At 39.3% G+C, this 17,073-nt stretch overlaps 1 protein-coding gene across 2 annotated transcripts in view; it reads left to right on the forward strand.

The window, feature by feature from the left end:
* Nucleotides 1-15,447, forward strand: part of C10H12orf42 (chromosome 10 C12orf42 homolog) — a 133,474-nt gene extending 118,027 nt beyond the window's left edge. Inside the window, exons 1-3 of one of the 2 annotated variants that reach the window (XM_012772689.3) lie at nt 9-79; nt 11,109-11,474; nt 14,804-15,447. In XM_012772689.3, coding sequence (XP_012628143.1) covers nt 11,126-11,474; nt 14,804-15,294 — 840 coding nt within the window. In that variant the 5' untranslated portion in view covers nt 9-79; nt 11,109-11,125 and the 3' untranslated portion in view covers nt 15,295-15,447. Of the gene's footprint in view, nt 1-8; nt 80-11,108; nt 11,475-14,803 lie in introns of those variants that run through there. The other variant, XM_012772685.3, reaches the window with a different exon arrangement.
* The last annotated feature ends 1,626 nt before the right edge of the window (nt 15,448-17,073 follow it).

Genomic DNA, 17,073 nt, shown 5'->3' on the forward strand with positions numbered 1-17,073 from the left:
CGCAGGAATTCTGCAGACTGGCGATGAGACGACGTGGGGAAGGGTGATGCTGTAGTACTGAAGGGCACCCACTGGAGAGGTGAGGGGTTCATTCACTCATTTGTTCTTTCCAAGATACGTTTCTGAACATGTACTATGGGACAGGCGCTTGAGATATAACTCAGAGATGGTGCTTGGCCTCATAGAGCCTACATTCTACTGAGGGAAAAGGACACGAGACTTGTAAACAATTACATTTATGAGATATTGTTATATTAATTGAATAAAATAAAGCAGGGAAAGGAGACACGATAGAGGACACAGGGGGCTGTGTTGGAATCAAGTGGGGAGTCAGCTTCTTTTAGAAGCAGTTATCTTTTAGATAAATTAACAATAAGAGAAATAAAAGCTTTTACTTTATTTATTCCTTCTCTAAGCCTTCTTTTCTTTATGTAGATATCAGTTTATGACCAATATTATTTTCCTTCTCCCTAAAGAACTTCTTTTAACATTTCTTGCACGGCAGGCCTGCTGGCAATGGATTCCTCATTATTTTTTATTGTCTAAAAATATCTTTATTCATCTTTCAATGTTGAAGGATAATTTTGCCAGATATAGAATTCTGGGATGGTGTTTTTTGCCATTCAATGCTTTAAATATTTCATTCCACTCTCTTCTTGCTTGCATGATTTCTGATGGGAAGTCTGCTGTAATGCTTTTTAAAATTTAATTTAACTTTTAAACTGACAAAGAAAAATAATAGTGTATAACATGATGTTTGGAAATAAGGGTACATTGTGGAATCCATTGAGCTAATTAACACATATGTTATCTCATGTATCATTTTTTGTGGTGAGACAGAACACAAAAATCTACTCTCTTAGCAATTTTCAAAATCCAATACAATGTTATTAACTACACTCACCATGTTGTATAATCATTCTCTCTCACTTCTTATCCTTGTTCCTCTATAAGGTGTATATTTTCCCCTGCCCTTTAGCATCTTTCAAATTTTTCTCTTTGTGTTTGGTTTAAATATGAAATACCTATATTCTCACAAGTGGGATCTAAGCTATGGGTATGCAGGGTCATACAGAGGGAAGAAATAGACATTGGATAATTCAAAGGTGGGAGGGGGTGAGGGGTGAAAAATTACCTAATGGGTATAATGTACACTATTCAGGTGATGGGTACACTAAAAGTCCAGACTTCAACACTATAAAATATATCCATGTAACAACACTGCACTCGTACCTGTAAATCTATTGAAATTTAAAAAATGAAACAAAGGCAAATGTGAACATGCCTTCTTAAAAAAATGATATGCCTAAATTTTTATTTGTTTTTGTTCATTGGGTTTTTGTTTGTTTGGTTGGTTTCATTTATCCTGCTAGATGTTCTCTGAGGTGTCTGGATACATTGTTTGGTGTCTATCACGATTTTTAGAAAGTCTCAGGTATATTTTTTCTGTTTCATTTTCTCTCATTTCTTCCTCTAGTATTCCAGTTATATGCACATTACACCTTGTGTAGGTGCTGTGGTGTCCTTTTGTTGGTTTGCTTTAATTCCCTTTCCCTTTGTGTTTTAGTTTGGTGGAGTTCCTATTGACCTATCTTCAAGTTTACTGATTTCTCTCTTTGGCCATGTCCAACCTATTAATGAGCCTATCAAGGGCATTTTTCATTTCTGCTATAGTGTTTTTCTATTTTTTAAAATTCTTTCTTAGAATTTCCATTTCTCTGCTTACCTTACCCATCTGTTCTTTTATGCTGTCTACTTTTTCCATTAGAGCCCATATTAATCATAGTTATTTTAAATTCCTTTTATGACAATTCCAACCTCTGTGTCCTATCTGAATTTGGTACTTATACTTGCTTTGTCTTTTCAGTCTGTGTTTTCCTTGCCTTTGGTATGCCTCACAATTTTACACTGAAAGCCAAGCATGATGGCTGGGTGTGGCGGTTCATGTCTATAATCCCAGCACTCTGGAGGCCAAGGCGGGAAGAATGCTTAAGGCCAGGAGTTTGAGACCAGCCTGGGAAATATAGCAAAACCCTGAATCTACAAAAAAATTGAAAAATATTAAAAAATTAGCTGGGCATGGTGGCATGCACCTCTAGTCCTAGTTACTCAGGAGGCTGAGGCAGGAGGATTGCTTGAGCGGAGGAGTTTGAGGAGGCAATGAGCTATGATTGTGCCATCGCGCTCTAGCCTGGGCAACAGATTGAGCTCTCATCTCTGAAAGAAAAAAAAGAAGCCAAGAATGACATATCAGATAATAGAAACTGGGATAAACAAATCTTTAGTGGGAGGTTTTATGTTAATCTGGCTAGGCACTGGGCTGTGTTTGTTTAATGCTTGTTGTAGCTATAGGTGGCAGAAGTTTCACATTTTTCCAGTGTTCTTACTTTTTTCTATCCTCTGTACTTTGGGCATCCCTAGGATTATTCTTCTTCCTCAGAGAGAGTCTGTATCTTGCGGTTCTCTTAGTTGTAATCCACTGTTCTTATGCTGAAGCCCTGCTAGTGTGATGGTAAGGTGCAGGAGATGGGAAGGATCCTATAATTTTAGGATTAAATCTTAGTCTTTTAGTGGGGATGTGACCTTCACATGTAGTGCTTTGATTTTTTTTTTTCTCCCTCTTAGGTAAGACAGGAAAGTGAAACGGGGATAGAGTGGGAAAAATGCCCTTCCTTTAGGCTGGAATAAAGCTCTGACATGCCTTTGTTATGGAGAATGTTCTGGGAATGTTTTACTATGGTTATTCTTCCCTTCCTCCTGTCTCAGCCAAGAAGGAATGTTCTCAGTTCTCAGACTTTCACCTTGAGAAACTGGTGGAGTTCATAGGTATTATCATTATTTTCATTTTGGGAATGGGGAAACCGAGGCAGAGAGCATTCAAGTAGCTTGACCTATGTAACACAGCCAGGAAAGAGTAAAGCATAGATTTCACCCGTGCAATCTGGGCTCAGAGCTTGTGCACTTGGCCTCTAAGCTCTCCCACCTCTCAGGGCTTGGGGCATCGTGGACTTTTCCCCTAGCCTCAACAACATTAGCTTAAAAATAACTGTCACTCCCAGCTAGGAGAAAAGGTGACTGGGAGATGGCAGACTTCCTTAAACTCCGTTTTATGGTCTAAGACTACTTACAAAGAGTGTAACATTGGAGTGTTTAGTGTTAACAGAAGACCTATTTAAGGTTTCTGTTTGATTTTAGATATGCTAGAGATGAAATCAATTCACTTTATGCTCCTATTTGTACTTAGAGTGAAGGGCAAAATAAGCTTTGGGGAATTAACGATCTTTGTGTTTCCTTCCACCCTTTAGGACAGTTGTCGCTAATCTCTTCATAAAATGAACATGCTGGAGTTAGGAGCATGAGTGAGAAGAGACAGAGTGGGGAACAAACACACAGAAGTTATATTTTGAGGGCTAGCTCTAAGGAGTGGGTGTGGAGTCAGCATCATGCTCGCTGGCACCTCAGAGGGGCTGAATGTGCAGGAGTCTTTTTCTATTGAGTCTAAAATGAACCCACCAACATCTGTCAGGATTTGTCATGAGCTGTTTTGCAGCTCAAAGGGAATGAGAAATTGTTTCTGTAAATTGCTTTTTAGTCCTGATGCTTATTTTATTGTACCTTGAAATCTCCTGTCTGCTGCAATATTATTTCAAATAAAATTAGCAACAGATGGAAGACCTGTGCTGCAAAATAAGCAGTGGAAATGCTTACACGTGAAAAGAACTTGCAAACTGTATATTGGGAAGAATTTTTTAACAAATGCCAATTTTTTTTTTGGCATCTATACAAGATGCCAAAATACAAATGCCTCAGTATTTGGGCTAAGTTGTAGCCTGAGGTAGCCCGAGGGAGAAGTTAAGAATGTGGGCCTTTGGGAGGCAAACATAGGTGCAAAACCCAATTTGGCTAAATTTCATTCACTGGGCTCAAGACAAGAGTCCTTGACTTCCCTGCCTAAGATGTCATTTCTTCTCCTGTATGTTAGAAATAATGCTGACAGCATTTTCCATGGATCAAGGCATGGAGAGTAGGGCAGAGCCTGGCGGGTGATCAGCACTCAGTATTTGTTAGCCGTTATCACTGTGGCGGTTTGCATCCCTGGCTTCATCAAGCTCAGTTCCCGGGGGTCAGGTATGACCTCTGGCACTACCGGCATTGATGGTGTAGTAGAAGAACAAAACTCTCTCAAGACCCTGTGTCCCAAACTCAGTTTCTTCACTGCCTGACCAGTGGTATGACAAGATGCTTTACTGTCTTTGAGACTTAGGTTCCTTCTAAAATGAGTAGCTGGAGAGTTTTTGTGAGGCATAAGTGAAGTTAATGGTGTGAAACCAATCAAATATAAAGAACATGAGGCCGGGCGCGGTGGCTCACGCCTGTAATCCTAGCACTCTGGGAGGCCGAGGCGAGGGGGATTGCTCGAGGTCAGGAGTTCGAGACCAGCTTGACCAAGAGCGAGACCCTGTCTCTACTATAAATAGAAAGAAGTTAATTGGCCAACTAACATATATATAGAAAAATTTAGCCGGGCATGGTGGCACATGCCTGTAATCCCAGCTACTCAGGAGGCTGAGGCAGCGGAATTGCTTGAGCCCAGGAGTTTGAGGTTGCTGTGAGCTAGACCGATGCCATGGCACTCACTCTAGCCTGGGCAACAAAATGAGACTCTGTCTCAAAAAAAAAAAAAAAAAAAAAGAACATGAGAGTTGTAAAGGGGAATATAATGCTGGTTTCTGAAATGAAGACTGTCTATAGAATGATACCTGAGGAGAAAGACGTCACTGATGGTAGAGCTCTAGTATGTTCGTGATTGTTTGACTGAATAAAAGTGGTGACGGTGCCTGAAACCTCTGATGACTGATTGAGACCCTGATCACACATGTTAATTACTGGAGGGCTTACTGTGCACAGATATGTGGGCCCTACCCTCACTGGTTGGTCAGGGGTAGGATCATGTATCTATATTTTCTGAAGTATGTCAGGTATTGTGTAATGTGCAGCCAGAGTTGGGAAATATTGAGTTAGATGCAAGGGATGTGAAACCTAGCAAAAAGTCCCACACTTTAAGTCATGGGCTATGGATTTTGGCTTCAGTTATGTAGTTATCTAGAATGGCAAATTTGAAAAATGTTTTTAAAAAGCTTGTTAGTTTGGTCATGTTCCATTTATTTATTTTTGTTGCTGCTGTGATTGCTTTTGGAGTCTTCTTCATAAATGCTTCTCCCAGGCCAATGTCTAGGAGAGTGTTTCCAACATTTTCCTCTAGGATTTGAATAGTTTCATATCTTAGGTTTAAGTCTGTTATCCAGCATGAGTTGATTTTTGTGAGAAGTGAAAGGTGTGGATCCTGCTTCAGCCTTCTACAGATGGCTATCCAGTTTTCCCAGCACCATTTATTGAAAAGGGATTCTTTTCCCCAGTGTATGTTTTTGTCTGCTTTGTCAAAGATTAGATGGCTATATGAGGATGGCTTTATATCAGGGTTCTCAGATCTGTTCCACTGGTCAATTTTCCTATTTTTGTGCCGATACCAAATTGATTACTACAGCTTTGTAGTATAGTTTGATATCTGGCATATTAATATCTCCCATTTTGTTTTTATTGTCTGGAATTGCTTTTGATATGTGGGGTCTTCTCTGGTTCCAAATGAAGCGTAAAATTATTTTTTCCATATCTGTGAAGAATGATGTTGGGATTTTAATAGGTATTGCATTGAATCTGTAGATCAGTTTGGGTAGTATAGACCATAGATGTTGAGTCTGCCAATCCACGAGCATGGTATGGATTTCCATCTGTTTACATCCTCTGCTATTTCCTTTCTCAGTGTTTCATAGTTCTCCCTGTAGAGGTTTTTTAGCTCCTTGGTTAAGTATGTTCCTAGGTACCTTATTTTTTGTTGTTGCTATTGTGAAGAGTATTGAGTCTTTGATTTGGTTCTCAATTTGATTGTTGTTGGCATATATGAATGCCTCTGATTTCTGTGTATTGATTTTTTATCCTGAGACTTTACTAAATTCATTTATCAATTCCAGGAGTTTCTTGGTTGAATCCTTGGGGTTTTCTAAATATAACATCATATCATCAGCAAACAGTGAAAGTTTGATCTCTTCTGCCCCAATATGATTACCTTTAATTCCACTTTCCTGTCTGATTGCTCTAGCCACAACTTCCAGCATTATGTTGAATAGAAGTGGAGATAGTGGGCAGCCTTGCCTGGTTCCAGTTCTAAGTAGGAATGCTTTCAATTTTTCCCCATTCAATATGATGTTGGCTATGAGTCTGTCATATATAGCCTGTATCATTTTTAGGTATATGGTAGATCTAGTTGTGTCTCTTTAAGCCATTGGGGAATTGCAAAAGGATTTTCCATTTCCAACAGTTTTTGGTTCTGATTTCTTAATGCAAAAACAACTGGCTTTTATATCTATTCAGGCAACCTGCTAGTTGTATCACAGAAGAAACCTGAAATTCATTCAGGGATCTATGAAACAGGAAGGGTATTGCTTGCTATGCCAAAGTCCATTTTGCTTTAAATCAGCAGATCAATTTAGTCTCAAAATGACCATTTCTAGTGGCTTGGGTAATCACTGGGGTAGCACCTAGTATACAGTAGAAGCTCAATAAATATTGGTTGAATAACTATTAAGAAATAAATAAACACAATCACCACTTATCCTAACATCATACACAGTAAGTTTGATAATTATTCCCTATACATATGTATATATGTTTATGCACACACTCATTTATATATTTAAGTCCTATTTTAGGCAAATACAAACTTAGTTACTTGCTCTTTGGAAAAGCAGTGAAATCTTTGATGTAGAGGTAGTAAGGTCCAGTTCCCTGGATGTATTTAAGTTAAATAGGGGTGGATATTGAAGGTGATGGAGGCTCAGTCTCAGATGAGCTATTTTAAAATTATTTCAGAGTATTACAGGGGTACAAACTTTTTGGTTACATAAATTGCTTTTGTACAGTTTGAGCCAAAGTTATAAGTGTGATCATCACCCAGATAGTGCGCATTGTACTTGTTAGGTGTGAATTTTCTTATCCCTTCTTCCCCAATCCCACCTGCTTGATTTCCGATAAGTTTTATATCCATATGTGCACATAAGTGTTGTTTGATTAGTTCCAATTTAATAGTGGCCTTTAAGGTCTCTTTCCACCTGTAATTTGTGGGATGTGAAAGTGTGTAAAGTGCCTCAGGCCTTCCATCCTGTTCTTGATAATTGAACAATGGACAAGGACAGATCAAATGCCACTGGTTATAGCTGTTGTTTGTTTTCCTTTGGGATCAAGAGAGCCAGCCCTACTGTTTTGAAATATTTTAGATATATCTTTGAATTTGGGAAAGGCTGATAGATTTGTCTACTATTTCAAATTCTGGGCACTAAGACGAAATGGGGCAACCAATAAAATGAAAATAAAAGCTCAATCTAAAGCATTGGAGGTAGACCAGATTTCTAGAGCTCTGAGATCTGCTTGTACACGGGGCTTGCAAATGCATCCCCACTGTTCCAAGCTGATAGTTATAAAATCATGTTCTGCAGTGAAGACATTAAGATAGAAGGTAATTGATAGTGTGGCTTTTACAAGCCTGGCCCTAGGCCAAAGATGGCCTGCGATGATTTAGAGAACAGTCATGTTTTAGATATCCCATGCTGCATTTTCCAAAAAATGAATGTTACCAACATTTACAACTTAGAAGTTTTCATATACATAAAAAATACATATATTCTGCTTCTCCAGAAAATCCAGAAAGACTTTCTACACTGGATCCACATTGCCTCAAGGCAATAAAAGATAAGATCCAAAAGTGTCTGCCCTACCCCCTTTAATGGGACACATAGTCCCAGGATACTCCTACTTGGTCCTTTCTCTCATTTCTGTTATCTGCCTGGCTGCTGGAGGCATTTGCTTTGGTTTCACCTCTGCAGACAAGGTTGTAGCTCAGGAGAACTGTGTCCTGGCCACCTAGCATGGCCAGCAACCTCTTTGCTATGTGACTGTGCCTTGAACACAGGGAATGTATGTCCTGTTACAAGTTGTTACCCCTTGGCACAGTTTCTTCTGCATAATAAACTCAAATCCATTCTCTTCCTTCTCCCATTTCACACCTGCCACTTCCTGGTTTTTCTTCTTTTTTATCCCCCAAATCTGGACACTTTTTTTTTTAAGCGGAAAGAGCCGCTATCAATAATTACAGTTGACCCTTGAACAATGCAGAGGTTAGGGGCACTGACACCCATGCAGTTGAAAATCTATGTATAACTTTTGACTCCCCCCAAAACTTAACTACTAATAGTCTATTGTTGACCAGAAGTTTATTGAAGACACAGTCAATAGATGTATTGTATACTATTCTTACAATAAAGTAAGCTACATAAAAGAAAATGTTATTAAGAAAATCATAAGGAAAAGAAAATATATTTACTACTCATTAAGTGGAAGTAGATCATCATAAAGATCTTCATCCCTGTCATCTTCACGTTGAATAGGCTAAGGAGGAAGAGGAAGAGGAGGAGATGGTCTTGTGGACTCAGGGGTGGCAGAGGCATAAGAAAATTCACATAAAAGTGGACCCACGCAGTTCAAACCCATGTTGTTCATGGATCAATTGTACTCTGGGACAATGTGTAAATTGAAACTATTTTGGCTATATTAGTTTTCTAGGGCTGCTATAAAAAAGTACTATAAACTGAGTGGCTTAAAACAACAGAAATTTATTTACTTTTTACAGTTCTGGATGCCAGAAGCCTAAATCTAGATGTCAGCAGGGTTAGAGATTCTGAAGCAGAAATTTGTTCAATGCATTTTTCATAGCTTCTGGAGGCTCTGGCAACACTTGGTGCTCTTTGGCTACTAGGTGCATCCCTCCAACTTCTGCCACGCTCATTACATGACATTCTTTCTGTGTGTCTGTGTCTCTGTTCTCTCTTCTTCTTAGGACTCCGCTCATATTTGATTAAGGGCAACCACGACAGTCTCATCTTAACTTGATAACATTTGCAAAGAACTTATTTCCAAATAAGGTTATATTCACAGGTACATGAAGTTAGGACTTCAACATATCTCCTAGAGGACAATCGAACCCATATCAAATGGGATCATTTGGTCCTACTACCACAGGCCAAATGTAACCCTGCAAATTGCCCTTCATTTGTCAAAATGTGTCTGCCCGTCACCCACCCAATCAGACTTCTAAGCTCTGAAAATTTCTCCTTCCTCATTCTGCTCCCTCTGTGAATGATCTTGGTATCTTATTCCATGTCACTGCTGGGTGAAAAGATATCTGGTTAAATAAATTCACAGTCTGGAATGCTAAACTATATTAACTCTCTAGAGTTTATCTGCATTGTCTAATTGAAGGTGCTTTCTGGATTATAAGAGTAATATATATTCAGTGCATAAGATTTGAACATGAAATAAAAGTACCCAAAGTTTGAATTATACCACTGAGAAACAATTATTAATTTGGTTCATTTTCTTTCTTCTAGTTTTTATTCTTTGTATTTTAAAAATAAAATTGTATAATTTTATATATTTTTATACTTAAGCATTCTTAATATAAATTCTATTTTATTACTAATAATGTTAATATTCAATAGCTATTTATTTATTTATTCATATTTCTATATGCCAAGTAGTACTCTAAGGAGTTAGAGTGCACTGTCTAATCTATTCCTTATACTATTCCTAGAGGTAAGTACAATTATCCCTAGTTTATGAATGAGAAACTGAGGCAGGGTAAACCTAAAGGAATTTTTCCAGGGTGTACAACTAGTAATCTGTGGAATTTGTAGAATTTGTAGAATCAGTCTTCCAACCCAGCTCATCAAGCCCCTGAGCTTGCACTCACACCATTGTGAGTAATATCTTATCTTATAAATAAGCCGTAATTCATTTTTATTTATATGAAAAAAAAGGATTTTCAAAAAAGGATTGGATTGGATAATAAGATAAAAGCAAATACATCTCGTATCATCTCATCCTCCTCACAGCATCCCCCTCCCCAAAAGAGACCTCAACACTTGCAAATCCCAATCCTAAATCATCAAACACACACCATCCATACAGTTGTGCAGTCTAGAGAATTACTCTTCCCTCTTTCTGTCTGTCTCCTCCCCCCATAACTAACCTGTTACCAACAGGCTAAGAAGCCAGTTTTGCTTCTTAGATAGCTCTTTAAACTATCTTCTCTGCATCTCCTCCTTTGTACCAGGGGAACCTGGTATTGTACCAGCTCTGCTCATTACTATCTTTGATTGTTGGGGACTCTTTCTCCTGTTTACTTTATTCTGAGAAGTTAGAAATTGCAATATGAATGGTCCAAGTTGATGCAGTAGCTATTAGTTCCTCATTGGAAGTAAATTAGGTAGAGGAACCCACTTCAACTGCTGGATAAGAATCCAAGTGGGAGGCATAGCTTTTCTCTGCATGTTTTATAATATACTAGAGCAATTTTAAGCAACTGAGATTGTTTTTTCCTTTCTGACAGTGCATCAAGGGGAGTGTCTTGAGCAGTCAAGATTGGGCTATGGGGCTGAAAGATTTAGATTCAACTCTGCTGATTAATAACTGTTTTTCTTATAAAATTAGATTAGGGTCTGCCCTAATACAGCATAACTTTATCTCAACTTGATTACATCTTCAAAAGCTCTGTTTCCAGATAAGTTCACATGCATAAGTACTGGGGGTTCGGAATTTAATATATGTTTTTTGGGGCACAGGATTCAACCCATAAGCCTAACCTAGCTTTCTGCCTTATAAAATGGAGATAATCATACTATCTGCTAGATACAGTTCTTGTAAAGATTAAATGACAAACACGTCCAGGGCCTCACACTATGCCTAAAACACAGCTTGAACTCAACAAAAGCATTCCTAGTCTTCTTCCTCCCTTTCCAGACCTTTCCCTCCTCTTCCTCTCCTACTCAGCTACCCTGGTCCCCATCTTCTTTGTCATTTCTCTTTGCTCAGGGTAGAAACACGAAATAAGCAACCAAAAGTCCATATGCCACCTGAGTTCATCCTTCCTGCCAGTTATTTAGTAGGTGATATTGAAGTTTATTTTTTCAAACTAATGTGTTTCCCTTTTATATTTCCAGGAAGGATTCCGAGTCCAATGGCATATAAAAGACTACTTTGCACTCACCAGTATATAATCCCCGGGTCTTCTGTAAGCACAGTTTCTTGTGAAGAAGAAAGCTACAGAGAAGCCTGTTCCTCCCCAACACCATCCATCGAAACAGATGAGGCCCCCCTGATCTTTACTGTTGAGGAAGAGATTAAGAATGGAGCCAAAGGAGCATCCAAGCTGGCCTGGAACAGTCCATTTGTGTGGCAGTCAATGGCACAAAAGCCTATCCAGCCATTCTCGGTAAATCCTGTTCACCTGGAGGCTGTCGGCATGCACATCAATAGACACAGGAGACTTCAGAACCAGCCCTTGACTGATTCCAAGGGAAATGCTGGTAGGTATCACAGTGTGGTTCCTAACTCTTTTCTTGTTTCAACTGGTCACATTTTGTTTTTAACATCAATATAAACAAAAATTATTGACTTAATGGCAGGTCCTATTCTAGAAGGTATGATAACTGTATTAGTCAACCCTTAATGAACATATGCTTGCTGCCAAGTGTTGTATTGAAGGAGAAAACAGGTGTGAGTTGATGACAGGTAACTTGGTGCTTCAGGTATTGCACCCGAGAATGACACCTGTTAATTACTGTTATCATCATTCCAGCCCCATTTATTAAACTCTTACCATGTTCCAGACACTATGTTAAGAATTTTATGTTATTTTATGAAATCTTCATATAACACTCAGGCAGATAATATTTATTATTCCCATTTTACAGATGAGGAAGCCATGAATTTATAGCACAGGATAATGTATATAATAATGAAGTGTCTTCAACTCACACGTTGTAATAAAAGGAATGATTATAAGTAAGGAGATGCCCCAGAATGAATGAGCTTTGGAACCAGAAAGATCTGGGCTCAAATATCAGTTTTCTTCCATTTTAGCTGTGTAGTCACGATCAAATCCTGTACGTGTTCTTTGAGCTCAGGTTTTTCATCTGTAAACTAATGACAATTACTACTTTGAAGAGATGCTGTCATTAAAGGATTGATATAAAGTTTCCTGAACATAGCAGGGACTGAATGGTGCTAGTGATGATGGTGGTGGTATTTGTAGTGCTAGTGTTCACACTGGAGGAAAGAAAATGTAAGGAAAAAAACTGCTTGTCTCTAAATAGTCTATGAACCATTATGTGTAATAGAAGAAGGATTAGACTGATGTTATGTAGCCTTTTTTTTTTTTCTTTTTAGGAAACTATTGAGGTAGATTTTGCTCCAAATGTTTGTACAATTCATTGGAATTGGCCAAAGAAGAAAGAGATAGATTTTGACTTAATACAAATGAGAACTTGCTTTGACCTAGAGGAGAACCTATTGCTTGAGATGGAAGAGCTCCAGAAGGGGGCTGGGAGACCTTCTTCCCAAGAGGCTGAGTCAGAGATTCCTTCATATCTGGGAGGGTGGGGCTGAGGATGGGAAGCCTATGATGCTGGTTGGTTAATGTTTTTTTGGAGTCTTACTATGTACAAGGCAATGTGCTAAAATCTGAACATACACTTTCAATTTTGATTCATATGGCCCTCTTCTGAGATGGGAACTGTTATTTTCCCATGGTTTAGATGTGAAATCTGAGGCCCATAGATATTTGTAACTTTAGGGCTGGAGCTAGAATTCAAGCTTTTCATTCTTATTCTGGGTCACAGCGTTCCTATATTAAAGGTCAAAATATGACAGTAATATAATAGTTGTTGGGTATTGAGCACTTACTATGTACTTGACACTCAACGTTTTATCACATTCTTCCCTCTGCTACTTAGTTTTGTTTTTCACTACAAGTCTTTAATGAAATGTTACCTACTTGGGTCTTTTCTAACTTCCTTTCTTGCTTTAGTTTTCTCCATGGAATTTATTAGCAGCTCACATTTATAATTTTTTCATTTGCTTACTTATTGGTCTACTTCCTCCCTTCTTCTTCTCCCACAAGTAGAATGTAAGTTTTATAAGAGCAGGGATATTGACTGCATTATGCCCTTCTGTAACCCAATGTCTAGAATAATGCCAGGCACAAAATAGGCACAACACTCAAATATTAAAGAATGAATAAATGAATGAACAAACAATCCCACTAGCAAACCTCTAAAGTAGGTAATGCAACCCCTATGCTTCAGATAAGGACAAAGAGACATAGGACAGGTGATGGCCAGGATTCAAATCTATGATGGCCTGACCCTGAAGCTTTGTTTATTTCACCATACTACACTGCCTCCCTAAAACAGTCTGTTGCAAATGTATCATTACCAAATTGCTTTCAAGGAAGGCATTTCGATTCTTTGGCTCAAGACAGAGGACAACATATTCTGCCTAGGTCATGTCCTGTTGCTCTAAATTCCAGAGCCACATCCATATTCCCTGGTAGATTCCTCTTGCACCAAATATTGATGCAATGAATGGTTCATCTGCCAAGACTGGAAATCCAAATAAACAGCTATTAAGCATCTAGTTTTCACAAAGCAATGGGTTTGAAAGCTTTCACTTACCTGGAGATACTAAAATGCCATTCCACCTTTATTACCAGGAAACCATTCTCATTGGAGAAATCAGATTCACTAAAAATTTTTCTCTGTGGCTTGGGTATATTAAGTGTATAGTGGGAGGTGACTGTGTGTGATGAACTAAACTGAATTATTTAGAGTTAGACATACTGTTTGACATCTACTGTGAATTTTAATTATTTTACTTATTTTTTGAATTTGTGAATGATCTCATGGGATGTTCCAAATATTCTAGACATCCACATGCTATTCAAAGCCTTTTAAAAACTTGTAGAAAATGGTCTAAAGCACATAAATTATCTTACTTCACTACTGAAGAATTAGACTTTAATTTATGTAGGTCAATGGGCAGAATGCCTCAGGTAAAAGTTTGAGATTTTATATATAAATATACATTATATATTATAATTTATATGTTACATATAAAATATATAGAAAATATTGAAATACATATATTCATATATCATATGAAATACATATATATTCATAAAATACACATATATTCATATATTGCAGTCTCGGCTGTACTGTTATAAAAAGTTACCACATCTTTTACATGAAAAAATGATTTGGTTGGGGAAAGAAAGAAAAAAGAAATTGAACCTCTTATCAGTATTAGAGTGTATGTGTGTGTTGTATGCAACTAGCCTCAGGTTAATTCACTGTTTTAATCTTCAGTTGGTTGGCAATTTTTAATAAAATCCTTGAAGTAACTGCCTCTCGGATTTTAAAAAGTCATCAATTGTCTGTCTAAATGGGCTGTAGACCCATTTGTTTTTGCATGTCTAACTTCACTTAACGATTATCCATTCACAAACCTTTCCCAAATTTAGGAGTTGGGGCTCTATGTTAGTCACCAATTCTTCTGTTTCTCTCTCCTTAAAAAAGTTTTCCCGGAAATAAAATGTTTTATAAGGATTCTACACACACACACACACACACACACACACACACACCCCATTTTGGTGGGGGCACAGTTGGCGTTTTTATCATCTCAAATGTGAAGAGGCACGTGAGGGTAATGCCGGGGGATATCTCCCCGCCCCTGCCCACACGACACACGCTGACTCCTCAGACGCCCACTCGCCGGCAGAGGCTTGTTTTTGACGCGTGGGCGGGCGCGGCCCCGCACACTGAGCGCCACGCCCGCCCCCTCTGCCTTCCAGGTGCCGGCAGGAGACCCTCCACCGCCTTCAGCCTCGGCAGCGTCCCCGGCCCCGCCGCGAGACGGCCCTTCTCCGCCATGGGCCTGTACCGGAGGAGCCAGACCCCGCTGTCGCCGCCGAGCGCCAGGCACAGCCCCTTGGAGCCCGAGCTGGAGGAGTGGGCGGCGGGCGCCCTGGCGCCCCGCGACGCGCAAGGCGGGCTCTGGGGCGCGTCCGGAAACGCGGCCGGAAGAGGCGCGGTTGCCATGGCACCGGAGATGCTCCCCAAGCATCCCCAGCCCCCGGGGGAAAGGAGGCCCGGGGCAGACCCCTCCCTGCACGGCGACCTGGCAGGGGAGCCCCTTCCTCTGCTGGCCGGTCCTCTCACCCAGTTCCCCTCCAAGAGGTTAATAAAGGTCTGCTCCGCGGCGCCCCCCCGCCCGCCCCGGCGCTTCCACACGGTGTGTTCACAGGCCCTGCCGAGGCCGGTGGTGAATGCTCACTTGCACTGACCGCTGCGCGGGGATTGTTCCGCGGGGGCGGCCCGTCTCCCGGTCAATGCCTGCGCAGAACAACAGACAGGGCCTCAGATGGACTGGTTTCCACAGGACCATTGTCAGGCTTTTGTGAAGCAGTTTTGAACCTAATAAATAATGTCAAAAGTCTCTAGCGCAGCCAAAAATGTTCCTTTTGAAGCATTTCTAATGGTATTTTTGTTCCGCGGTGTCTCCCAGTGTTACAAAGCATCCGAGCCTCACAATAGGGATGGGGTACATCGCGTGCCGCTTCGCAACGTGCCTCCTGGGACGGTGACGACCCCTCTTTGTTTTGCTTTCGCAGGTAAACGGTGTCACTTGCCAACCTCGCCTTTGGTTTAAGGATGTTTTCTAAGGGGGCTTTGGAATTTCTAAGCGGAGGTTTGGAAAACACAATTGAATGTCTGTAATTTAATAGTTAACATGAAATTTGATTACTCCCGAAGTGCCCAGGGGAATTCCTCAGGCTATATTGAGGTTTTTATGTCAGAAACCTGAAGCTGGATCCTAGTTTGAGGCCCTGAAACGCTTGGAACAAAGTTTAATGTAAAAGACCTGCTGAACTTGCTGATTTGCAATAGAGCATATTGCAGCAGCTTAGGGAATGTTTTATCAGACTGATCATTTTAGGCAATATCTTTGATTTTGGTTAACTTAACAGCTTAACCTAGCAGCTTTTTTTCCTGATGCAATGTTTACGCCAACTCTATCAAATGATTTTATGAGTTTAGTTTTTCTCTTTTTAATGTACTGTTTTTAACTTTCAGAGAGAAACAAAAATCAATGTCACACACACACACACACACACACACACACACACACACACACACACGTTTATAGTTTTTCATTTACGTTTCTTGCCATTTTCCCACAGGCTTGGATTCATAGGGGCTGTAAAAATCTTACTGCATTTACATATTTTTTGCTTCAGTTCAAATTAATATGTATAGTATGCCTACATTTAAGACATCATCATGTCTCAAGTCCAAATTTAAGTCTCAAAGTTTCAACAGGAATGAAATGTTATAAACAATAACTGCCTAACATTTAGGAGTCTGCTGAGTACTTTGAAGACCTTTAAATTTCTTTAAACATCAGCATTCCTCATGAATAATGCACTTTAAAGAAAAATCCCCAAACTTTAGAGCTGTCTTAGTTCCAGATTAATATTATCTTTATAATAAATAAATTTGTTTATTTTTACTTTTTATCGATTAAAATGGTTATGTTACAAGACAATGTGCCAGTTACCAGTGGTGATTGTTACTGGTTTCCTGAAGACATAATGGCATTTTCTCATCAGAGTTCACGTGACAATCATAAATTCTACTTCATGCCATTTGGTTGGGGAGTATTGTGTGGGAAAATCCATGAATTTTATGTAGAATTTTGATTCTGGGATATTTTAATTTGCTATGTAATAAATGAGCTACTACAACTGATTTCTTTTCAGGTCAAGAAATCACTCCTCTAAGTTATTCTAGAACAACCAAAAATTTGCAATGGTCAACTCCAAGAATAGAAAATGTATTTGATAGGGTACATGGATTCCCTCCGCTGTAGAACCGCAATTTAGTGAAGATGTAAAATATGTGGTATACTATATTCTAAAGCAGTTTCCCAAAGTGTGTTCCATGGAGCACTAGTACCAGAAAAATACTTTGTGAAATGGAAAGTTCATAGATAAATATGTCTGAGAGATGCACCCTCTTAGAGAGTCATAGTAATGCATTAGGTCTCTGAGAAATCCCACAA

The sequence above is a fragment of the Microcebus murinus genome, chromosome 10, assembly GCF_040939455.1.
Source record: "Microcebus murinus isolate Inina chromosome 10, M.murinus_Inina_mat1.0, whole genome shotgun sequence".
NCBI lineage: Eukaryota > Metazoa > Chordata > Mammalia > Primates > Cheirogaleidae > Microcebus > Microcebus murinus.